Below are 26633 nucleotides of genomic sequence, written 5' to 3'. Positions count from 1 at the left end.
TAATAATTATGGTATTTGTTAAGAGCTTACTATGTGCCAAGCACTGGGGTAGGTACCAGCTAACCAGGTCAGACACAGTCCCTGTCCCACATGGGGCTCACACTCTTAATCTCCATTTTACACATGAGGTAACTGAAGCCTAGGGAAGTGACTTGCCCAAGGTCACCTAGCAGATGTGTAGCGGAGCCGGGATTAGAACCCAGGTCCTGCTGACACCCAGGCCTGGGCTCTAGCCACTAAGCCCCGTTGCTGCTCTGAATTCATTCATTCATTCAATCAATCGTATTTATTGAGCGCTTACTGTGTGCAAAGCCCTGTACTAAGTGCTTAGCACTGTACTTAGCGCTTATTGATCCCTGAGGCTATTTCTTTGGAAGGGAGAGGTGTCTGATCCCCATCTTCCTTAGTCACGTTAGCCATCCAAACTCTTTACCTGTTCCCCCTCCTGCTTTGACCGTGAGCCCCATGTGAAACAGGGACCGAGTCCAACCTGATTATCACGCATCTACTCCAGGACAGTGCTTGGCACATAGTGAGCACATAATAAATATCACAACCATTATCAATTCCTTCGATTCTTCACTTATCCATTTTTCCTTATTCTTGCTATTTCCAAACGCATCTTTATTTTTCTCCCCGCTCCCACCAATTGTGTAGCGTCCGTGTCTGCCTTTTCTCTCTCATAAACGTCTTGAGGGCAGGAACTGTGGCACTCTTCTAGACGGTGAGCCCACTGTTGGGTAGGGACCGTCTCTATATGTTGCCGACTTGGACTTCCCAAGCGCTTAGTACAGTGCTCTGCACACAGTAAGCGCTCAATAAATACGATTGATTGATTGATTGATGTAAATCAGAGGCCCAGAGTAGTTAAGTGGCTTGCCCAAGGTCACACAGCACACGTGGCAGAGCCAGAATTAGAACCCAGGGCCTCTGACTCCCAAGCCCGTGCTCTTTTGATTAGGCCACGCTACTTCTCTATACCCTTGTTCCTATTATATGCTTGCAACGTGTGTCTACCACACTCTTTTCTGGGTTTTTAAAAAATGGTATTGGTTAAGCACTTACTGTAGACCAGGCATTGTAATAATAATAATAACGATGGTATTTGTTAAGCGCTTACTATGTGCAAAGCACTGTTCTAAGCGCTGGGGGGGGATACAAGGTGATCAGGTTGTCCCACGAGGGGCTCACGGTCTTAATCCCCATTTTACAGATGAGGGAACTGAGGCACAGAGAAGTTAAGTAACTTGCCCAAAGTCACACAGCTGACAATTGGCGGAGCCGGGATTTGAACCCATGACATCTGACTCCAAAGCCCGGGCTCTTTCCACTGAGCCACGCGGCTTCACTGTAATAAGTGCTGGGGCAGATACAAGTTAATCAGGTTGGACACAGTCCCTGTCTGACATAGGGGCTCACAGCTTTAATTCCCATTTTACAGAGGAGGTAATTGAGGCCCAGAGAAGTGGCGCGACTTGCCCGCGTCACACAGCAGACAAGTGGCGGAGCCGGGGCTAGAACCCAGGTCCTCGGGCTCCCAGGCTCGTATTCTTTCCCCCAGGCCACGCTGCTTCTCGGGTTATGATTATGGCATTTGTGAAGTGCTTACAGATACCAAGCCCCTACATACTGAGCGATGCCCAAAAGAAGCACTCAGTAAATGCTACTGCAGAGAAGCAGCATGGCGTAGAGGATAGAGCCCGGTCCTGGAAGTCAAAAGGTCATGGGTTTATTTATATATAAACCCATGGGTCCTGTATATATGTTTGTACATATTTATTACTTTATTACTTTATTTATTTATTACTTACTTTATTTATTTATTTATTTTACTTGTACATATCTATTCTATTTATTTTATTTTGTTAATATGTTTGGTTTTGTTCTCTGTCTCCCCCTTCTAGACTGTGAGCCCACTGTTGGGTAGGGACTGTCTCTATATGTTGCCAACTTGTACTTCCCAAGCGCTTAGTACAGTGCTCTTACACAGTAAACGCTCAATAAATACGATTGCCTGATTGATTGATTGATTGATTGATTTATATATAAACCCATGGGTCCTGTATATATGTTTGTACATATTTATTACTCATTTATTTATTTATTTATTTATTTATTTATTTATTTATTTATTTATTTATTTTACTTGTACATATCTATTCTATTTATTTTATTTTGTTAATATGTTTGGTTTTGTTCTCTGTCTCCCCCTTCTAGACTGTGAGTCCACTGTTGGGTAGGGACTGTCTCTACATGTTGCCAACTTGTACTTCCCAAGCGCTTAGTACAGTGCTCTGCACACAGTAAGCGCTCAATAAATACGATTGATTGATTGATTGATTCTAATCCTGGCTCTGCCCCTTGTCTGCTGTGTGACCCTGGGAAAATCACTTCACATCTCTGGGCCTCAGTTCCCTCATCTGTAAAATGGGGATTGAGACTGGGAGCCCGAGGTGGGACAGGGACTGTGTCCAACCCGATTTGCTCATACCTTGGCACATAGTAAGCGCTTAATGAATACCACAATCATTAATTATTATGATTACAGTGCTAAGCGCTTGGTACAGTGCTCTGCATCCATTAAGTGCTCTGTAAGTATAAGTATTAAGTGCTTAAGTATTAAGTGCTCTGTAAGTATAAGTATTAAGTGCTTAAGTATTAAGTGCTCTGTAAGTATAAGTATTAAGTGCTTAAGTATTAAGTATTAATTGCTCTGTAAGTGCTCTGTACAAATTTTACTTGTACATATCTATTCTATTTATTTTATTTTGTTAGTATGTTTGGTTTTGTTCTCTGTCTCCCCCCTTTAGACTGTGAGTTGGGTAGGGACTGTCTCTATATGTTGCCAATTTGTACTTCCCAAGCGCTTAGTACAGTGCTCTTCACACAGTAAGCGCTCAATAAATACGATTGATGATGATGATGATGATGAAAGTACGACTGAATGAACTGAACGGATGACCTGATTGAGAAGCAGCGTGGCTCGGTGGAAAGAGCCCGGGCTTTGGAGTCAGAGCTCATGGGTTCTTTGTACTTCCCAAGCGCTTAGTACAGTGCTCTGCACACAGTAAGCGCTCAATAAATACGATTGATGATGATGATGATGATGATGTAAGTACGACTGAATGAACTGAACGGATGACCTGATTGAGAAGCAGCGTGGCTCAGTGGAAAGAGCCCGGGCTTTGGAGTCCAAGGTCATGGGTTCAAATCCCGCCTCCGCCAATTGTCAGCTGCGTGACTTTGGGCAAGTCACTGAACTTCTCTGGGCCTCAGTTACCTCAACTGTAAAATGGGGATGAAGACTGTGAGCCCCCTGTGGGACAACCTGATCACCCTGTAACCTCCCCAGCGCTTAGAACAGTGCTTTGCACATAGTAAGTGCTTAATAAATGCCATTATTATTTTATTTTTATTATTATTATGACAAAAGAGACAGAAGTTTCCCTTTCAGGGTGTAATTTTACATTGCGGCGGTGGAGAATAAAACACTAGATGGCAATGCTGCTCTGTCCTTACAGTTTCTTTCTCCTCTTGAGTTTATCCGGGCTTTGGAGTCCGAAGTCATGGGTTCAAATCCCGGCTCCTCTAACTGTCAGCTGTGTGACTTTGGGCAAGTCACTGAACTTCTCTGGGCCTCAGTTACCTCATCTGTAAAATGGGGATGAAGACTGGGAGCCCCCTGTGGGACAACCTGATCACCTTGTAACCTCCCCAGCGCTTAGAACAGTGCTTTGCACATAGTAAGTGCTTAATAAATGCCATTATTATTTTATTTTTATTATTATTATGACAAAAGAGACAGAAGTTTCCCTTTCAGGGTGTAATTTTACATTGCGGCGGTGGAGAATAAAACACTAGATGGCAATGCCGCTCTGTCCTTACAGTTTCTTTCTCCTTCTTGAGTTTATCCTGCTTTTGGGCAGACATAATTGGCCCCTTATTTCCTTGCTGTTCAACGACGGATTAAACTCTCCTCCACTTTCCCCTCCGATGAAACTTGGTCCCCGTTAGGAGAAAGCAAAATCTTGAGAAGAATCCCAGGCTAGGTTAGAGAACAGACGGACCCACCGACGATTAGCAGCGGCTGTAGAGGACGGCCGCCAGCGTAAGAACAGTGCAATGCTCTGGTATAATGATGGTATTTGTTAATCAATCAATCAATCAGTCGTATTTACTGAGCGCTTACTGTGTGCAGAGCACCGTACTAAGCGCTTGGGAAGTCCAAGTTGGCAACCTATGGAGGCGGTCCCTACCCAACAGTGGGCTCACAGTCTAGAAGGGGGAGACAGAGAACAAAACCAAACATACTAACAAAATGAAATAAATAGAATAGACATGTACAAGCAAAATAAATAAATAAATAAATAAATGAGTAATAAATATGTACAAGTAAAATAAATAAAGCACTTAGTGTGGCTCAGTGGAAAGAGCCCGGGCTTTGGAGTCAGAGGTCGTGGGTTCAAATCCCGGCTCCGCCAATTGTAAGCTGTGTGACTTTGGGTAAGTCACTTCACTTCTCTGGGCCTCAGTTCCCTCATCTGTAAACTGGGGATTAAAACTGTGAGCCCCACGTGGGACAACCTGATCACTTTGTATCCTCCCCAGCGCTTAGAACAGTGCTTGCACATAGTAAGTGCTTAACAAACGCCATTATTATTATTATTAGAGAGAAGAAGTGTGGCTCAGTGGGAAGAGCACGGGGTTGGGAGTCAGAGGTCATGGGTGCTAATCCTGGCTCCCCCACATCTCTGCTGTGTGACCTTGGGCAAGTCACTTAACTTCTCTGAGCCTCAGTTCCCTCATCTGTAAAATGGGGATTAAGATTGCGAGCCCCCCGTGGGACAACCTGATCACCTTGTTTCCCCCCCCCCAGCGCTTAGAACAGTGCTTTGCACATAGTAAGCACTTAACAAATGCCATCATCATTATTATTACTATTAAACAGACAGGAAGTGGGCAAAGATTGCAGTGCCTGGCACGTAGTAAGCACTTAAACACCATAATGATCTACCAACTCTGTTGGATTATTTGATTATATTATGATATTTGGTACACGTCAAACACCATTATAAGCGCTGGGCAAGATACCAGTTGATCAGGTTGGACGCAGTCCATGACATGGACCTCACAGACTAAGGATTGTACTCTCCCAGGGGCTAAGTACAGTGATCCACACCCAGTAGGTGCTTACATGGGCCTGGGACTCAGAGGACCTGGGTTCTAATCCTGCCTTTGCCACTTGCCTTCTATGTGCCCTTGGGCAAGTCACCTCACTTCTCTGGGCTTCAGTCCTCACCTGTAAAATGTAAAACCTGTTCTCCCTCCTACTTACAATGCACAAGCCCCATGTAGGACCTGATTAATTAATTAATTCATTCATTCATTCAATCGTATTTATTGAGCGCTTACTGTGTGCAGAGCACTGTACTAAGCGCTTGGGAAGTACAAGTCAGCAACATATAGAGACGGTCCCTACCCAACAAAGGGCTCACAGTCTAGAAGGGGGAGACAGACAACAAAACAAAACAAAACATGTAGACAGATGATGTGATGACTTCAGCGCTCGCTCAGTAATGGCGATGATGGTATTTGTTAAGCGCTTACTATGTGTCAGGTGCTGTACTAAGTGCTGGGCACTGTACTAAGCGCTGGACAGGGCTGGATAGTCAGTGCTTAATACCACAATCATTATTATATTAAGATAATGTATAATATAATATTATAATAGTCAATAATAAATATGACTGATTGATTGAGAAGCAGCATGGCATAGTGGACAGAGCACCGGCCTGGGGGTCAGAAGGACTTGGGTTCTAATCCTGGCTCTGCCAATTGTCTGCGGTCTGCTTGGGTGAGTCACTTCACTTCTCTATCCTTCAGTTCCCTCATCTGTAAAATGGGGATTAAGACTGTGAGCCCTATGTGGGACAGGGACTGTGTCCAACCCGACTACCTTGTAACTCCCCCAGCGCTTAGTACAGTGCCTGGCACAAAGTAAGCACTTAACAAATACCATGGGAAAAAAAATGGGTCACAAGCTGCAAAGGGCAACCAGATCCTTTAATGAAAGGGCTATAGCAAATCCCATATATCCATGTTCTCCTGGAAAAATTGCTTGAAATCACATGGGCTAAAAGGATACATCTTTTTTATTGTATCGTATCTGTTGTATTGTACTCTCCCAAGTGCTTAGTAGGGTGCTCGGCAAATAGAAAGCACTCCGTAAATACCAATGACTGATTAATCTTTCTCTGGTTATTTTAAGCAGTGGATGGGTGGATCTGCCAGGGGAGATGGAGTCAGAGAGTGGGGCAATCACATTCTAGAAAAAAATACATTTCACAAAAATGAAGTTCCAACTCTGAAGAGAATGGAAATAAATGAGCTTCCCTGTCCAGCATATGTTCCATTACTATTTTCTTCAAGAATTAAAAAAGACAGCACCCACTGCTGCGAAGTAAAGCTCACCCTCCCCATTGCTTTCAAGGGCCGAAACCTGATTCAGAGTGAGGGAATGTTCTGAGCGGCAAACGAATCACGGAGGGTAGATCTAAAACAGCGGAGCAAATGTTTTCTGGGAGTGTGGGGCGTTGGAAGGTTCTACTGTGGACATAATGAATCCCAGTCAGAAAACAACACATCTTGAAATAATCCACTTGAAAGAGGGACACACAAACAAGGTACCCTCGTCCAACTTGACAGAGCTCTAACAAACAGGGTTCCCCCGCACACTCCGCTCTGGGGTTTATTAAGTGCTTTTTGTACGCAGAGCGCTGTTGGGAGGGGACAAAAGAAGACGGAATCGCCCCAATAGAAGGAAAACTTCTATAGAAGGGGTGTTCTGGGGGGGGGGAGTGGGTAGGGGGAGAGGAGATGCCCTAGCCCCCATGGGAGCAGGCTTGGGAGCGGCTGCTTCGTCTCCAGTCCTGCTGTCTGACTGTTGTCGCTGGTCGATCTGAAGCTGCACCCCTTTTCTCTCCCCCTCCCCTTCGCCTCGCCCCCTCATCTTCCTCAGAAGATAGCCATACCCCCTTCCCCTTTCCTTCTCCCCCTTCCCTCACGGATAGCCCACTCACTCACCATTGCCCCTACTTGCCCTCCCCTCCTCAGGAAAGCCCGCTCAGCACAGCGCAGGTGGGGACTGACAGGGTTTCCATTAGAAATTTGCTTCTTGTTTTTAAAACTATCAGCACCGCTGCTTCATCAATACCATCATTAGATCAGAGAAGCAGCACGGCTCAGTGGAAAGAGCACGGGCTCGGGAGTCAGAGGTCATGGGTTCAAACCCCGGCTCCGCCAATTGTCAGCTGTGTGACTTTGGGCAAGTCACTTCACTTCTCTGGGCCTCAATTTACCTCATCTGGAAAATGGGGATTAAGACTGGGAGCCCCCCGTGGGGCAACCTGATCACCTTGTAACCTCCCCAGAGCTTAGAACAGCGCTTCTAGACTGTGAGCCCGCTCTTCTAGACTGTGAGCCCACTGTTGGGTAGGGACCATCTCTATATGTTGCCAACTTGTACTTCCCAAGCGCTTAGTACAGTGCTCTGCACACAGTAAGCGCTCAATAAATACAATTGAATGAATGAATGACTGAATGAGTGCTTTGCACAAAGTAAGTGCTTAATAAATACCATTTTTATTATTATTATTATTATCAAATAGGAGAATTCTGTTCTCCTGTTCCAGTGTCCTCAAACCTGCTCCTCTAATTAGAGGTGCTATTTCTCCTAATCTGAAATACCCACACCCAGCTTTAAGAATGGCAGATTCATCCTGAAACTTATCACTGGGGATGGCTAGGGTAAAGTCAATAATAATAATAATAATAATAATAATAATAATGATGATGATGGTATTTGTTAAGTGCTTACTATGTGCCAAGCACTGTTTTAAGCGCTGGGGTAGATATAAGGTAATCAGGTTGCCCCACGTGGGGCTCACAGTCTTAATTCCCATTTTACAGATGAGGTAACAGAGAAGTGAAGTGGCTTGCCAAAGGTCACACAGCAGACAAGTGGCGGAGCTGGGATTAGAACCCGCGTCCTCTGACTCCAAAGCCTTTGCTCCTGCTACTAAGCCACCCTGCTGAAAACAGTTTAGGACTCGGAGCCAGGAAAACCGGGATCGAGTCCCGACTCCGCCACTCTCCGTCTGTGAGACCTTGGGCAAGTCACTTTGCTTCTCTACGCCTCAGAGTCCTCAGCTGTAAAATGGGGATAAAATACCAGTTCTCCCATTCTCTTAGACTGTGAGTCCTGTGTTGGATGGGGATGGTGTCTAATCTGATTATCTTGTAATAATAATAATAATTATGGTACTTATTAAGCACTTACTATGTGCCAAGCACTGTTCTAAGCGCTGGGGTAGATAATAATAATAGCAATAATAATGACAGTATTTGTTAAGACTCACTATGTGCCAAGCACCGTTCTAAGCGCTGGGGTAGATAATAATAATAACAATAATAATGATGGTATTTGTTAAGTACTTACTGTGTGCCAGGCACTGTACTAAGCGTTGGGGTGGATCCAAGCAAATTGAGTTGGACACAGTCCCTGTCCCACTTGGGGCTCGAAATCTTAATCCTCATTTGACAGACGAGGTAACTGAGGCCCAGAGAAGTGAGGTGACTTGCCCAAGGTCACCCAGCCGACAAGAGCCCGTGGTCTTCTGACTTCGAGGCCTGGGCTGTATCCAATACACCATGCTGCTTCTCTAAGTTAAGTGACTTGCCACAGCAATCAATCAATCAATCAATCGTATTTATTGAGCGCTTACTGTGTGCAGAGCACTGTACTAAGCGCTTGGGAAGTACAAGTTGGCAACATATAGAGACAGTCCCTACCCAACAGTGGGCTCACAGTCTAGAAGACAAGTGGCGTAGGCGGTTTTAGAACCCGGGACCTTTTCACTCCCAGACCTGGGCTCTATCCACTAAGCCACATTTCTTTACCCAGCACTAAGCGCGTGGCTTCCCATCGAGTAAGGACCTGACATGGTTTTGCATGCATTTCTGTGAAGGGACAATAATAATGACAATATTGTCCCTCACCTCTGCACGCTTCGGATCCAAAGAAATGCAGTGGCAGCCAATGCCACTCGTTGCAAACCTGAGCAAAATCTGATTAAATTGATTTAGAAATGACTTGGCTAAGCAAGAGATGGCGAATAATGGACACTCTCCTGTTACTGCCCATTAAATGAGGTGCACTTTTGTTTCCCACGGCAGTTCATCTCTACTCGCAACGTGAAGTAAATCCTCCGTGCTAAGCGATCGTCTCCTCCCAAGAGCCCTTGGATCGACCCAGCTAGCACAGAAGTTCCATTAACAATATCTTTCACCCTCCTTCCCAGATCCCCAGCCAAACACCCAGGCAAACACAAGATTAGGCAAATGAATTGATCTCGCAAATATTTGGATCGCTTGGGCCGGAAAGTAAATCGCAGGCGCGGATTCTCCGGAGAGCTCGCTAGGACGGAGCCAGTCGAAAAGCGTGTCTTTCTCTGGCTCGGCCCAAGTCTCTCCTAAAAATTTAATTAACCCCAGGCGCCAGCGAAATCGAACGGCCCAGGTCAGCAATTTCTTCCTCTGAAATAATATTTGCTTCCGGGAGTCCAAAACTGTCCGCAGAAGAATGCGGAGTTTCCTGTTTGCCAGCGCTCCCCGGTGAAATCGGACTTAATTAAAATGACCCAAGCGTGATTCTCTTTGCAGATGGGGCAGGAACCTGAGGGATCCGACAGGCGGTTTACTGTCTCCTCATCTGAGTGACTCAGCCTGTCTTTCTGCTTCGAGGCAACAAGGTTTTTGGATGGTGCACCTACCAAGTTGCGGGGCAAGGGAAACGAGAAATGGGCTCAGGAGAATTTGACAAGGACCTGACTTTAAAAAAGGGAAAGGGGGCTGCTCGTCTCAGGATCCTGCGGCCACGGAATCGGCCGTTTCAACTGCTCCATCTATCCAGCTGTCCCCCTTCAAACGAAGCTAACGACACATGCTTCATCTCCTGTTCTGGTGTCCTCAAACCTCCTCCTCTAATTAGAGGTGTTATTTCTCCTAATCTGATCTACCCAGCCTCGGGCTGGCGTTAGAGAGACGAACGGCTCAGAGCAGACAGGAGAAATCATCTGTCAAATGGGGAATTAAGGCCGGGAGTCCCATGTGGGACGTGGACCGCTTCCAACTTGATTAGCTCGTACAAGAAGCAGCGTGGCCCAGGGAGCCAGAGGACCTGGGTTCTAATCCCGGTTCTGCCACTTGCCTACTGTGTGGCCTTGGGCAAGTCACTTCACGTCTCTGGGCCTCAGTTACCTCATCTGTAAAATGGGGATTCAATCCTACTCCCTCAGACCGTGAGCCTCATGTGGGACAGGGACTACGTCCGACCTGATTACGCTGTATCTACCCCAGCCCTTTGTTCAGCGCCTGGCACATACTAAGCGCTGAACAAATATCATAAAAAAATGCCAACCTTCAGCTAGCCCTGCCCAGGCTAGTACCATCCAGTAAGTGGGCCGGGTCACACCAGACCGCGGGTACGTTTCCCCCTGGCATCTTGCCACTCACAGTGGTTATCATTTTTCCCCTCGCAGGAAGACAGCAAGCAAACTTACTCCCTTGCCTCACCAGGAAGGAGAGAAAATTCCTTTCCAGATCTTGCAGGGAACCAACGTATGTGCCTAGACCCCAGATGGGACGATCATTATTACCCTTGCCAACGGTAAACATTAGCAGCCAGAAATCGATCCGGCTTCAGTGTTGCACTAGCTGTTATTCTGAGTGGGGAAAGGAGTTTCTCTAGTTCATTCATTCAGTTGTATTTATTGAGCGCTTACTGTGTGCAGAGCACTGTACTCAGTCTACGCTGGCGTGTCTTTGCATACTTTTCCTCGAGTCCGGCTCCGGCTGTCATCCTTCTTTCTCTCCCCACTCGGTGTTCTGCCATCCTCTAGACTGTAAACACGTGGTGGGCAGGGAATGTGTCTGTTTATTGTTGTATTGTACTCTCCAAAGCTCTCAGCACAGAGCTCTGCCCCCAGTAAGCGCTCAGTAAATACGACTGAATGAATCCCAGATTCCAGCCCAGCCCCGTGGTTTGTGATCTGCCCAAGATTTCTCCCTTCAAGGCTTTCCGCAAGCTCCTTGTCTAGCTCATATGGATGTAGCTGAGCTGGTTTTCTTCTACCAAATGTGTTGGTGGAACTTCTCCCATCTTTTCTCCTAACTGAAGATTCACTCCCACTCAATCAATCAATTGTATTTATTGAGCGCTTACTGTGTGCAGAGCACTGTACTAAGCGCTTGAGAAGTACAAGTTGCCAATTGCTTGCTTGCGTGACCTTGGGAAATTCACTTCACTTCTTTGGGTCTCAGCTTCCTCAACTGTAAAATGGGGATACCTGTTCTCCCTCCTATTTGGACAGCGGGGACAAGGGGATGTCCTAATTAACTTGTACCTATCCCAGCGCTTAGAAGGGTGTTTGACGTAGAGTAAGCGCTGAACGAATACCATAGAAAAAAAAAAACCCCAGGGAAATGCAGGCTCACTACTGCTTCCCCACCCTTCTCCCACTCCTCCCTGCAATCTTGTCAAACACTTTTGATAATGCTGGTCTCCGGGTCCCCTTTATCTGCAATTTCAGCAGCAACTTTAAACGCCCACTGAAGGATCAAAGTTGGGCGACTTTCTCTTCCAGACACGGCTGGACCTGATCCCACAGGTCCAGGGTCAGGCCGTGTGTAGCAAAGCATTGTTCTTCTCCGCCTTTCAACCCTCCACATCCGTTGCACAAGGTGTCCGGCCTCAGCAATCTCACCCTTCTACCTTAGTTTGCCCAGACTGCCCGGGGAGTTTCACTGGCTACTTATTCCCCCCTTTTTTTCCCCTCAACCGTCGGGGGCTCCTGCTGCAGCTGATAACCGGGATGCTCTTCCCTCTCTTCTCCACAACAGAGGTCTTCGGGCATGAACTGCAATTTCATCACCCTAAAAGTTCAGGGCTGAAGACATAGCCTTTGTGCCCAATTCAAGTCCACCCTTGCCTGAATTCATGGGAGTCAGAAGGACTTGGGACCCCCCCCAGTAGTCCAGGCTACTGTCCTGGCTTTGTGAACCGCAGAACGGTTGAAATCAATCAATCAATGATATTTACTGAATGCTGACTGTGTACAGAGCACTGCCTGAACACTTGGGAGAGTACAATACAATAGGATAGACAATAATAATAATGATGATATTTGTTAAGCGCTGCTCACTATGTGCAAAGCACTGTTCCAAGCGCCGGGGACAAGATCCCTGCCCACAAGGAGCTTACAGACTAGAGGGGAAAATGCCTAGGCTGGGTTTATATCTTGCCGGTGCTTCAATCAAAGGTGATCATTCAGTGCTTACTCGGGTTTCTCCCTCCTGTTTAGACGGTGAGCCCCAAACCTGATTACCTTCTATCTACCCCGGCGCTTAGTACAGGGCTTGGCACATAGTAAACGCTTAACAGATACCACAATTATTATCAGAATACAATTATTATTGTTGTTAATTACTGCTAATAAGCACTTGGGAGTGTACCCGGTAAGCATGATCCCTACCCTCCAGAAGTACCATTTAACATTATTATTATTATATTTGTTAGACGCTTACTATGTGTCAAGCACTTGTTCTAAGCACTGCGGTAGATAGAAGCTAATCAGGTCAGATGCAGTCCCTGTCCCACAGTCTAAGAAGAAGGGAGAAGAGGTATTGCTTCCCCTTTTGCAGCCGAGGAAACCGAGGCACCGAAAAGTGAAGTGACTGGCCCGAGATCTCCCAGCCGGCAACTGCCAGAGTGGGGATTGGAACCCAGGTCCTCTGACTCCCAGCCAGATCCGTGCTCCGTCCACTAGGCCGTGCCGCTTCTCTACCTCTCTCCCTTCTGATGCTCCTCCGAGCTCTGCAGATAGATGAATGCCAGCTGCCGGGGACGGGGGCGGGGGTGTCTCCCAACCACTGGAGAGGCGGGGGAGACCTTCCCATCACTTCACTGTGCGCTGCCAATACCGAGAGAGCAAAATCTATTAGTGGGGCTAAATGGACTTAACTCTGCAGATCACATTAGGGACCTTAATCGGTTTAAAGGACCCTCGGCCAGGTCTAATCCGCATCTGTTTGTAGGCTCTGACTAGACTAGTCATGTGTCCTGGTTCCAACCTCTTCCTCTAGTCCATGAAAACAGCCGGGATCCAAAGCTCCCTGTTCGACCGTAAGGTCCCGCTTCGATGTCTACATGTTTTGTTGTCCGTCTCCCCCTTCTAGCCTGTGAGCCCGTTGTTGGGGAGGGACCGTCCCTACATGTTACCGACTTGTACTTCCCAAGCGCTTAGTACAGTGCTCTGGGCACAGTAAGCGCTCAATAAATACGATTGAATGAATGAATGAACTCTGTTATACTGTAATCTCCCAAATTATTATTATTATGGTATTTGTTAAGCACTTACTATGTGCCAGGCACTGTACCGAGCACTGGCATGGATACAAGTGAGCCCCACGTGGGACAACCTGATTACCTTTCTATCTTTCTTTCTCACCTTGTAACCTCCCCAGTGCTTAGAACAGTGCTAGGCACATAGTAAGCACTTAATAAATGCTATTATTATTAGTAGTAGTAGTAGTACAGTGCTCTGCACACAGTAAGCGCTCAATAAATACGATTGAATGAATGAATGATGTCACTGGGCACGGCTAGTGGGGCTACCCTGTTGGGAGGAGGAGGAAGACGGTTGCCCTGTTCACCGCAAACTGGTTTTTACAGACCCTCCCGGCCTCCGGCAAGCAGGGTTGAATTTCCAGGAGTGAGGTGCTGGGCGGAGGAACTCCGCTGGAAACACTCCTCAGAAATGCCTATTTCTAACAGAGCTCCCGAGCTACATCTGCGGTCGGCTCTGGCCAGCTTCAAGGTCCGGCAATCTGTTCCGCTCTTGCGAAATTAGGCACGGGCGAGCTGAAAACCTGGGGGCTTCCTTTATCCCAGGTCATTTTTACAAACCGGTGGGAAGCTAGGTTGTTCGCTTAAGGGTGAGTGGACACTACACTAAAGGACTTACAAAGTCCTTTTCCTCCAAACATTCTCCTTCAGTTGGAAAATGGGGGTTTGCATTCTACAATCCCCTGAAATTGAGTCTAAAGTTCTGGGGCTTTGATGCCAGAGTGGGGGAATGCAAGGGAGAGAAGGAAGCAAAGAATAATAGGGAGGGGGAAAGTTTCTGACACACTATTCATCATAGTAGTAGTAGTTGGAGGAGGAGGAGGAGCAGTAGCAGTAGTAGTATTCATTAAGCGTCAGCTCAGGGCAACACACTTTAAGAAGTACTGAGGAAAAAAGTACACATAAGAGAAATAGACAGGGTCCCTGGTCTTCCAGGGACTCACAAGCTAAGAAGAAGCAGGGGCAGGTTAGGGACGGACAGGAAAGGGAAGGTGAAAAAAAAAATACGCCAGAAAACCAGAAGAGCAACATAGAGAGCGGAGGACAAGAGGAAATACCATAAGGTGCACTTTGCCTCTCCTTCCTCCTGATCGGGAGATCTCAAAAGGGGGGGCAGGCTATTTCTAGGAAGTGACAAGGGAGGGAGGAAAATCTGGGTCAGAGCAGTTCCAAATGAGCGGGAGAAAAGGGAGAGGGAAAAGACTATGAGTCCCTTAGGGGCCAGGGGCCGTGTCCGCACCTCATCCCCATAGTTCTTTCCCAGCGCTTTGTACGTAGTGAGCACTAAATAATGACCATTTTAGTCCCCACAGCACTTATAATGTATCTGTTTATTGTTCGATCGGACTCTCCCCAGCGCTTTGCACACCGTAAGCGTTCAATAAATACGACTGAACAGGATAGAGATCTTTGTACTCTGTTGCTACCCCTGTCGGTAATTATTTTCATGCTTTCCCAGTAGACTGTAAATCTCCTGGAGGGGGAGAGATTGGGTCAGTTGACGCTATCGTCCTGCAGGACAGTGCCCAGAGTGAGGATTAGAGAAGCAGCATGGCTCAGCGGAAAGAGCCCGGGCTCGGGAGTCGGAGGTCACGGGTTCAAATCCCAGCTCCGCCACTTGTCAGCTGTGCGACTCTGGGCAAGTCACTTCACTTCTCTGTGCCTCAGTTACCTCATCCGGAAAACGGGGACTAAGACTGTGAGCCTCACACGGGACAACCTGATTACCTTGTATGTATCCCAGCGCTCAGAACAGTTTTTGGCACGTAGTAAGCGCTTAACAAATACCATCGTTTTTATTAAATGCCATCGTTATTGTTCAGTAAACACCCAGTCTGAAGGAGAAGCAGCATGGCTCAGCGGAAAGAGCACGGGCTTTGGAATCAGAGGTCATGGGTTCAAATTCCGGCTCCGTAAGCTGTCAGCTGTGTGACTTTGGGCAAGTCGCTTCACTTCTCTGTACCTCAGTTACCTCATCTGTCAAATGGGGATTAAAACTGTGAGTCCCCCGTGGGACAACCTGATCTCACCTTGTAACCTCCCCAGCGTTTAGAACAGTGCTTGGCACATAGTAAGCGCTTAACAAATACCATTATTATTATTATTATTGTTATTGATTGGACTAGGAGCGGGGAGTACTACTATTAGTACTGGTATTGGTGGGCAGAGTTTCTGATCCATCAAGGGGCAGAGGTGGCCCAAGGTCCAGGAGGGGAGTGGGGGTTGGGGGAGGGGAAGGGCAGGGGGACCCAACCTCAGGCCCCGGACAGGAAGGGCAGAGGAGGAGCAGCGTGGCCTTTCGCAGGCCTGGAAGTCAGAAGGACCTGGGTTCTAATCCCGCTTGGCCACGTGTGACCTTGGCCAAGTCACCTCACTTCTCTGCGCCTCAGTTCCCTCATAATAATGATGGCGTTTGTTAAGCGCTTACTCTGGGCAAAGCACTGTTCTAAGAGCTGGGGCGGGGGGATGCAAGGTGATCAGGTTGTCCCATTTTACAGATGAGGTAACTGAGGCTCAGAGAAGTGAGGTGACTCGCCCAAGGGCACACAGCAGACACGTGGCGGAGCCGGGATTCGAACCCACGACTGCTGATTCCAAAGCCCGGGCTCTTTCCACTGACTGCCTCTCTATCTGTAAAACGGGGATGAAGGCTGTGAGCCCCATGCGGGAGGGGGACCGGGTCCAACCTGACAAGCTCGGATCTACCCAGGTGCTTAGTACAGTGCCTGGCACAAGAGAAGCAGCGTGGCTCAGCGGAAAGAGCCCGGGCTTGGGAGTCAGAGGACGGGGGTTCCAATCCCGGCTCCGCCACTTGTCTGCTGGGTGACCTTGGGCAAACCACTTGACTTCTCCGGGCCTCAGCTACCTCATCTGGAAAAGGGGGGTGAAGACTGTGAGCCCCACGTGGGACATCCCGATGACCCTGTATCTACCCCAGTGCTTGGCACATAGTAAGCGCTTAACGAATATTATCGTAAAAAAAAACAAAAGGAAGCACTTAAATACCATAAAAAAAAAAGGAGCGGGCGACGGTCCCCTTTCCCTCCCGACTCCCACCCCGGGCGCGGAGGGCGAGGGCGGAGGGGACTCACCACCAGCGGGATAGAGCAGATGAGCACCACCACCGAGGTGGCGATGAGCAGGATGACCATCTGGATCTCGGCCCCGGCGATGCGGCGCAAGCTCCGGCGGCGACGGAGGTCGCTGAGCCGGGGGACGGCGGAGGACCCCGGGCCGGAGCCCAGGTGGGCGGTGGCCAGGGTGGCCGCCGAGGCCGGGTGCTGCTCGTGGTGGTGATGGTAGTGGTGATGGTCAGTGCCCAGGGAGGTGCGACGCACGAACTGCCGGTGCATGCGGATGAGAGCCACGCAGACCAGCACGTTGCAGAGCACGGTGACCAGGATGAGGAAGGAGCTGAAGCCGGCGTACATGTAGGAGAAGGCGGCGTGGGTGGTCACGTTGGTGCTCCAGTCGATGAAGCACCAGGTGTCCGGGAAGTGGCGCTTGGAGCTGCCCAGCCCCATGCTGGGCAGGGCGCAGAAGAGCACGTTGGAGACGTAGACGGCGAACAGCGTCAGGCCGGCCAGCTTCTTGTCCACGTAGTGGCTGTAGAAGTAGGCGTGGTTGATGGCCAAGTAGCGCTCTATGCTCATGGCGCAGATGATGCTCAGCCCGGACAGGCCGAAGAAGAGCAGGATGAAGGTGCTGTATTCGCACAGCCCCATCCCGCCCGGCCACTGGCCCTTCACGTAGGTGGCGATGGTCACGGGGCTGACCAGCGAGGTGCCCAGCAGGTCGGTGACCGCCAGCCCGCACACCAGGGTGTAGAAGGTGGTCTCCTTCTGCTCCTTGCGGGATTTGCACAGCACCACGATGGCCGTCAGGTTGCCCACCACGCCGAAGATGAACATCACCGCCGGGATGGTCAGCGAGTTATGTTCCGGGCCCGTGCTGTTGGTGGCGGACGGCGAGTCCATGGCGGGAAATCCCCGGAGGCCCGACGGCGCCTGGGAGAAGAGGAAGCCGGGGTGCGGAGGGGAAGAGACCATTATCAGCATCGTCACCATAGTACTGACACCTATCCGCTGGTATGGACACCCGTCTACTTCTTTTGTCACCTGTCTCCCCCTTCTAGCCTGCGAGCCTGTCGTCGGGTAGGGACCGTCCCTCTCTGGTGCCGATCTGTACTTCCCGAGCGCTTAGTACAGCGCTCTGCACGCAGTAAGCGCTCAATAAATACGACTGAATGAGTGAACGAATGAATCATCGTCATCAACATCATCGTTACATCAGCCATCCTATCCCCAACCTCTGGGGACTCCTTCCTCCGTGCCCAGCACGGAACCGTGCCCTGGAGACTGGCACGGAGCTATCAGTTCAGACACGGACCCCTATTTTACGTCTCCCGGCGTTTGATGTCCTATTGCGCTCTCCCAAGCGCTTAGTACAGTGCTTTGGACACAGTAAGCACTCAGTAAATACCGTTAATAATAATAACGCCTCTCTCTGGGCATCAGCCGGGGACATTTCGCACACCTGTTCTAGCTGGGAAGAATTTCATTCATTCATTCATCCATTCATTCAATCGTAGTGATTGAGCGCTTACCGTGTGCAGAGCACTGTACTGAGCGCTTGGAAAGTACAATACAGCAATAAAGAGAGCCCACAACGGGCTAGAGGAATCATTGGTATGGGCAACTTGTTACCCTTCTGGTGGCTAGTGTTTCTCGTCCATCCTCTGATGGGGAGGGTGGTTAAGTCCTCTGCTCCCTGCCACCGGAGCCAGGCTTCAAGAAATTGGCTGCGATTTGACGCCTGGCTATTGTTGGAGCGGCAGAGGGTGCCTAATACGCCTCATGCAGAGGTCCTTGGGGGGGCTTCCAACTCAAAGTCTCCCGAAAAAGCTTGGCTCAGTGGAAAGAGCCCTGGCTTGGGAGTCAGAGGTCGTGGGTTCTAATCCCGACACTGCCACTGGCCTGCTGGGTGACCTCGGGCGAAAGCCACTTCGCTTCTCTGGGCCTCAGTCATCTCATCTGTCAAATGGGGATTAACGACCCTGAGCCCCCCGTGGGACAGCTTGATTGCCTTGCGTTTCCCCAGTATTTAGAAAGGGCTTGGCACATAGGAAGGGCTTAACAAATACCCTAATTAGTCATTATTATTATCATCTCCCCCAGCGTTTAGAGCAGGGCTTGGCCCATAGTAGGCGCTTAACAAATGCCCTAATTATTAGTATTATCAACCCCGGCGCTTAGACCGGAGCTTGGCACATAGTAAGGACTTAAATACCCTCATTATTCATCATTATTATCACCCACCCCCGCTCTTAGAACGGAGCTTGGCACATAGTGAGCGCTTAAGAAATTCATTCATTCATTCAATCGTATTTATTGAGCGCTGACTGTGTGTAGGGCACTGGACTAAGCGCTTGGGAAGTACAATTCGGCAACACATAGAGACGGTCCCTACCCAACAACGGGCTCACAGGCTAGAAAGGGGAGACGGACAGCAACACAAAACATGTAGACAGGCACCAAGAGCATCAAAGAAATACCTTAATTATTCATTATTATTATTATTATCAACCTCAGCGTTTAGAACAGGACTTGGCACATAGTGAGAGCTTAAGAAACACCCTCGTTACTATTATTATCTACCCCACCGCTTAGAAGAAGGCTTGGCTCCCAGTGAGCGCTTAAGAAATAGCCTCATTATTCATCACTAATAATGGCATTTATTAAGTGCTTACTACGTGCAAAGCACCGTTCTATTATTGTCTACCCCAGAGCTCAGAAGAAGGCTTGGCACAAAGTAAGCGTTTAACAAATACCATAATAATAATAATAATAATTATTATTATCTACCCAGCGCTTAGAATAAAGTTTAGCACATAGCAAGCGGTTAAGACACTTATTATTCATTATTATTGTTATCATCTACCCCAGCGCTTAGAAGAAGACTTGGCACATAGTAAGCGTTTAACAAATACCATAATAATAATAATAATAATAATAATAATAATAATTATTATTATTATTATTATTATTTTCTACCCCAGCGCTTAGAATAAAGCTCAGCCCAGAGTAAGAGGTTAAGAAATACTCTCATTATTCATCATCACTGCTATCGACCCCAGCGCTTAGAAAAAGGCTTGGCACATAGTAAGCGTTTAACAAATATCATCATAATTATTATCATTATTATTATTTTCTACCCCGGCGCTTAGAATAAAGCTCAGCCCAGAGTAAGCGGTTAAGAAATACTCTCATTATTCATTATCACTGCTATCGACCCCAGCGCTTAGAAGAAGGCTTGGCACATAGTAAGCGTTTAACAAATACCATAATAATAATAATAATAATAATAATTTTCTACCCCAGCGCTTAGAATAAAGCTCAGCACAGAGTAAGCGGTTAAGAAATACTCTCATTATTCATTATCACTGCTATCGACCCCAGCGCTTAGAAGAAGGCTTGGCACATAGTAAGCGTTTAACAAATACCATAATAATAGTAATTATTATTATTATTTTCTACCCCAGCGCTTAGAATAAAGCTCAGCACAGAGTAAGCGGTTAAGAAATACTCCTCTCATGATTCATTATCACTGTTATCGACCCCAGCGCTTAGAAGAAGGCTTGGCACAGAGTAAGCGCTTAGGAAAACCCGTCATTATTCGTTCTCATTGCTACCTCCCCCAGCGCTTAGAACAGGGCTTGGCCCAGAGTAAGCGCTTAACCGATACCATCATCATGTTGCCGATCTGTACTTTCCCAGGCGCTTAGTCCAGTGCTCTGCACACAGTCAGCGCTCAAGCTATACGGTTGAATGAATGAATGAATGAATGAATGGATGATGCTCACTGCTGGGTAGGGACCATCTCTATATGTTGCCAACTTGTACTTCCCAAGCGCTTAGGACAGTGCTCTGCACACAGTAAGCGCTCAATAAATACGATTGATTGATATTGATTGATGATGAGGTGCCCCAGCGCTTAGAACAGCGCTTGGCCCCTAATAAGCGCTTAACCAATACCATCATCTTGCCGATCTGTACTTTCCCAAGCGCTTAGTCCAGTGCTCTGCGCACAGTCAGCGCTCAAGCAATACGGTCGAATGAATGAATGGATGAATGGATGGATGGATGGATGGATGATGATGATGAGGTGCCCCAGCGCTTAGAACAGGGCTTGGCCCCGAGTAAGCGCTTAAGCAATACGGTTGAATGAACGAATGAATGAATGAATGGATGAATGGATGGATGATGATGATGATGAGGTGCCCCAGCGCTTAGAACAGGGCTTGGCCCCGAGTAAGCGCTTAAGTAATACCGTCATTCTGAGGATGAGGTGCCCCAGCGCTTAGAACAGGGCTTGGCCCCGAGGGGTAAGCGGCTAAGCGGTGCCAGGAGGAGGAGGAGGAGGAGAAGGAGGAGGAGGAGGAGGAGGAGGAGGAGGAGGAGGAGGACGATGTAGCGCAGCGTTTAGCAGCGGGGCGGGGCGGGCGGTAAGGCTGCCGAGGGCGCTGGGGGGCACAGCGGGCACGGGGCGGGGGGCAGCGGGCAGAGGGCACTGGAGGGCACAGCGGGCGGTGGGAGAGGGCAGAGAGCGGTGGGGGGCACGGCGGGCGGGGGGACAGGGCAGAGAGCGGGGGGCAGAGGGCGGTGGGGGGCACGGTGGGCGCTGGGGGGCACGGTGGGCGATGGGCAGAGGGCGGAGGGCGCTGGGGGGCAGAGCGGCCGGTGGGAGAGGGCAGCGGGCAGAGGGCGGTAAGGCGGTGGGGGGCACAGCGGGCAGAGGGCGGTAGGCGGTGGGGGGCACGGCGGGCAGAGGCCGGTGGCACAGGGCGGTGGGGGGCGCGGCGGGCAGAGGATGGCGGGGGGGGGGGGGCACAGCGGGCGGGGGGCAGGGGGCAGAGGCCGGCGGGCAGGGGCAGGTGGGGGGCGCGGCGGGCGGGGGGCAGTGGGCAGAGGGCGGCGGGCAGAGGGCGGTGGGGGCGTTGGGGGGCACGGCGGGCCGGGGGCAGAGCAGAGCAGAGGGCAGAGGGCGCTGGGCAGGGGCAGGTGGGGGGCACGGCGGGCGGGGGCGGGGGCAGGGGCCACAGGGCGGTGGGCAGAGGATGGTGGGGGGGGGCACAGCGGGCGGTGGGCAGTGGGCAGAGGGAGGCGGGCAGAGGCCGGTGGGGGGCCCCGGCCGTCGGTCTGTCCCGGTCCGGGGGTCTCTCTCTGTCTCTCTCTCTCTCTGTCTCTCTGTCTCTCTCTCTTTCTCTCTGTCCTCTCTCTCTGTCTCTCTCTGTCTCCTCTCACCTGTGCCGGCGGAGGTCGGGGGGGAGGGAACCGGGCCGTCCGCTCCCGCCCCCCGCTCCCGCTCCCGCCCCAGGGTCCGAGCCCTCCTGCTCCCGCTCCTGCTCCCGCTGCTCCTTCTTCTCCTTGTCCCGCCGGTCCCGCTGCTCCCGCTCTCGCCCTGTCCCGGCGATGGACGGACGGACGGACGGACGGCCGGACGGACGGCGCCCCAACAACTACCGCCGGCCCGGCCCCCGCGCCGCTGGACCACACTTTCCCCCAGCACCGCACCGAGGACACGCCCCCGGGGACACGCCCCTCGCCTCCCATTGGCTCCCGCTCGGGCCGCTCCCCCCAAGGGGGCGGGGCCAACGGGGAAGTCACGCCCCGGACACGCCCCTCGCCTCCCATTGGTTCCCGCTCGGGCTGCCCTCCCTAAGGGGAGGAGCCAACGGGGAAGCCACGCCCCACCGGACACGCCCCTCGCTTCCCATTGGCTCCCGCTCGGGCTGCTCTCCCAAAGGGGGCGGAGCTAACGGGGAAGTCACGCCCCCAGGGACACTCCTCTCGCTTTCCATTGGCTTCCACTCGGGCTGCTCTCCCGGGGCCGGGAAGAAGGGGGCGGGGCTAACGGGGAGTCGCGCCCCTAGGACACGCCCCTCGCTTTCCATTGGCTCCCGTCCGGGGGCCGCGGGGAAGAAGGCGGAGCTAACGGGGAAGCCACGCCCCCAGGACACGCCCCCGCCTCCCACTGGCTCCCGCTCGGGTTTGAGGCGGAGCTAACGGGGAAGCCACGCCCCTAGGACACGCCCCTCGCTCCCCATTGGCCCCCGCTCGGGCTGCTCTCCCAAAGGGGGCGGAGCTAACGGGGAAGCCACGCCCCTCGCCTCTCATTGGCTCCCACTCGGGCAGCTCTCCCAGGGTCGGGAAGAAGGGGGCGGAGCTAACGGGGAAGCCACGCCCCCCAGCACACGCCCCCCGCCTCCCCATTGGCTCCCGCTCGGGTTTGGGGGCGGAGCTAACGGGGAAGCCACGCCCCCAGGACCGCCCCCCGCCTCCCATTGGCTCCCAGTCGGGTTTCAACCGGCCCCGGGATTAGGCGCTCACTACGGTAAGTGCTCACTAAACCTGGCCACGTGTTTGGTTTTGTCGTCCGTCTCCTCCTTCTAATAATAATAATAATAATAATAATAATAATAATAATAATAATAATAACAATAATATTAATAATGGTATTAGACGCTTATTATGTGCCAAGCACCGTTCTAAGCGCTGGCGGGGATACCAGGTGATCAAACTTGTCCCACGGGGGGGCTCACAGTCTTTGTCATTCATTCAATCGCATTTATTGAGCGCTTACTGTGTGCAGAGCACTGTACTAAGCGCTTGGGAAGCACAAGTTGGCAACATAGAGAGACAGTCCCTACCCAACAGTGGGCTCAACAGTCTAAAAGAGGGAGACAGACAACAAAACACTTACGAAAGCGCTCAGTAAATAGGACCATTAGACGGATTTATGAAAGCGTTCAGTAAATAGGCTGATCTTAGGGATCTACGAGACCGCCCAGTAAATGGGCTGATTTTAAAAAGTTACGAAAGTGCTCAGTCATTACGGTTTTAGGGATTTACGAGCGCTCAGTAAATAGGACCATTCGACAGATTTCCGAAAGCGGTCAGTAAACAGGAGGATCGTACGGATTTGGGAGCGCTCAGTAAATAGCTGACTTTACAGATTTACGAAAGCTCTCAGGAAATAGGCTGATTTTAAGGAGTTCGGTCATGACGATTTCTTAGCGCTTACAACAATGCTCAGCACCTAGTAAGCATTTAACAGATACCACCGTTGACAGATTCCCGAAATCTCCCTTTAATCTCCCTTTACCTGTATATATGTATATATGTTTGTACATATTTATTACTCTATTTATTTATTTATTTTACTTGTACATACCTATTCTATTCATTTTATTTTGTTAGTATGTTTGGTTTTGTTCTCTGTCTCCCCCTTTTAGACTGTGAGCCCACTGTTGGGTAGGGACTGTCTCTAGATGTTGCCAATTTGTACCTCCCAAGCGCTTAGTACAGTGCTCTGCACACAGTAAGCGCTCAATAAATACGATTGATGATGATGATGATGATGAAAACGCTCAGTCAATAGGAGGATCTGACGGATTTACGAGCACTCAGTAAATCATCATCATCAATCGTATTTATTGAGCGCTTACTGTGTGCAGAGCACTGTACTAAGCGCTTGGGAAGTACAAGTTGGCAACATATAGAGACAGTCCCTTTTGCACATGAGGGAACTGAGGCACAGAGAATAATAACAATAATATTAATGGCATTTTTACTCTATTTATTTTACTTGTACATATCTATTCTATTTATTTTATTTTGTTAGTATGTTTGGTTTTGTTCTCTGTCTTCCCCTTTTAGACTGCGAGCCCACTGTTGGGTAGGGACTGTCTCTATATGTTGCCAACGTGTACTTCCCAAGCGCTTAGTGCAGTGCTCTGCACACAGTAAGCGCTCAATAAATACGATTGATTGGTTGATTGATTTTAAGCGCTTACTATGTGCAAAGCACTGTTCTAAGCGCTGGGGAGGTTACAAGGTGATCAGGTTGTGCCACGGGGGGCTCACAGATTTAATCTCCCTTTACAGATGAGGTAACTGAGGCCCAGAGAAGTGAAGTGACTTGCCCAAAGTCACACAGCTGACAATTGGCGGAGCTGGGATTTGAACCCATGACCTCCGGCTCCAAAGCCCGTGCTCTTTCCACTGAGCCACGCTGCTTCTCAAGTGGATTCGAACCCATGACCTCTGACTCCCAAGCCCGGGCTCTTTCCACTGAGCCACGCTGCAAATCCAATTACAAGACTGTGAGTACGTTGTTGGGTCTGGACCGCCTCTATCTGGTGCCGACTTGTACTTCCCAAGCGCATAGTACAGTGCTCTGCACACAGTCAGCGCTCAATAAATACAATTGAATGAATGAATAAATAAATAATAATGGCATTTATTAATCGCTTACTATGTGCAAAGCACTGTTCTAAGCACTGGGGAGTTTACAAGGTGATTAGGTTGTCCCACGTGGGGCTCACAGTCTTCATCCCCATTTTACAGATGAGGTAACTGAGGCACAGAGAAGTTAAGTGACTTGCCCAAAGTCACACAGCTGACAGTAGAACAATAGAACGGACACATTCCCTGCCCACAACGAGCTTGCTGTCTAGAAGGGGGGGCAGACATTAATATGAATAAAGAAAATTACAGATGTGTATGTAAGTGCTGTGGGACACACGTAGTTTAGTGCTCTGCACAGAGAAGACATCCTATATTGTTCACTGTAATAATAATAATAATAATAACAATGGTATTTGTTAAGTTCATTCATTCATTCATTCATTCATTCATTCAATCGTATTTATTGAGTGCTTACTGTGTGCAGAGCACTGTACTAAGCGCTTGGGAAGTACAAGTTGGCAACATAGAGAGACGGTCCCTACCCAACAGTGGGCTCACAGTCTAGAAGTGTTTACTATGTGCGAAGCACTGTTCATTCATTCATTCAATCATATTTATTGAGTGCTTACTGTGTGCAGAGCATTGTACTAAGCGCTTGGGAGAGTACAAGTCGGCAACTATGGAGATGGTCCCTACCCAAGGTGATCAGGTTGTTCCACGTGGGGTTCACAGTCTTCATCCCCATTTTACAGATGAGGTAACTGAGGCACAGAGAAGTGAAGTGACTCGCCCAAGGGCACCCAGACGACGAGTGGCGGAGCCGGGATTAGAACCCACGACATCTGACTTCCAAGCCCGGGTTCTTTCCGCTAAGCCACGCCACTTCTCCAATACCGTACACCATAGAGAAGCAGCGTGGCTCAGTGGGAAAGAGCCCGGGCTTTGGAGTCAGAGGTCATGGGTTCAAATCCCGGCCCCGCCACTTGTCAGCTGTGTGACTTTGGGCAAGTCACTTCACTTCTCTGGGCCTCAGTTCCCTCGTCTGTAAAATGGGGATGAAGACTGGGAGCCCCATGTGGGACAACCTCATCACTTTGCATCCGAACAGTGCTTTGCACAAAGTAAGCGCTTAATAAATGTCATCATCGTAGGCATTCAACAAATACTTTTCATTATGATGACAGTGGTACACTGTTGCACACTCTCCCACCGTGAAGGGCCCTGGGAAAGGAAATGCTCTGAGCACCGAAGCCGCGTGGCCCAGTGGATAGAGCACGGGCCTGGAGGCCAGAAGGAGCTGGGTTCTAATCCTGCATCCACCCCTTGTCTGCTGAGGGATTTGGGGCAAGTCACTTCACTTCTGTGGGCCTCAGTCACCTCATCTGGAAAATGGGGGGTTAAGACTGTGAGCCCCACGTGGGGGTTGAGTTCAACCTGATTAGCACGGATCTACCCCAGGGCTTAGAACGGTGCTTGACGCGTACTAAGCGCTCAACAAATACCATAAAAAGAAGAGAAAAAGAAAAAAAAAGGAAAGACATGGGTTCTAGTCCCGGCTCCACTCCTTGTCCACTGTGGGATTTGGGGCAAGTCACTTGGGCTTCTCTGTTGCCTCAGTTACCTCATCTGTAAAATGGGGATTAAGACTGTGAGTCCCATGTAGTCTTGTACACTGTGAGCCTGTTGTTGGGTAGGGATTGTCTCCATCTGTTGCCTAATTGTACTTCCCAAGCGCTTAGTACAGTGCTCTGCACTTAGTAAGCGCTCAATAAATGCGATTGAATGAATGTAGTGCTTGGCACATAGTAAGTGCTTAACATACACCATTATTATTATTATTATTATTATTAATGTAGGCCATGGACTGGATTCAAACCTGATTAGCTTGCCCGTTGTTGGGTAGGGACCGTCTCTATATGTTG

General features: G+C 49.6%; 1 protein-coding gene across 1 annotated transcript in view; it reads right to left on the bottom strand.

The window, feature by feature from the left end:
- Positions 1-21815, bottom strand: part of PTGER4 (prostaglandin E receptor 4) — a 32285-nt gene extending 10470 nt beyond the window's left edge. Inside the window, exons 1-2 of the mRNA XM_038743971.1 lie at positions 21766-21815; positions 16555-17469 (exon numbers count right to left, since the gene is read on the bottom strand). Coding sequence (XP_038599899.1) covers positions 16555-17439 — 885 coding nt within the window. The 5' untranslated portion in view covers positions 17440-17469; positions 21766-21815. The remainder of the gene's footprint in view (positions 1-16554; positions 17470-21765) is intronic.
- Between the last annotated feature and the right edge of the window lie 4818 nt (positions 21816-26633).

Source organism: Tachyglossus aculeatus, chromosome 3 (genome assembly GCF_015852505.1).
Source record: "Tachyglossus aculeatus isolate mTacAcu1 chromosome 3, mTacAcu1.pri, whole genome shotgun sequence".
Taxonomy (NCBI): Eukaryota; Metazoa; Chordata; class Mammalia; order Monotremata; family Tachyglossidae; genus Tachyglossus; species Tachyglossus aculeatus.
The sequence above is the reverse complement of the archived record's forward strand: the minus strand, read 5'-3'. Positions and strand labels throughout refer to the sequence as shown.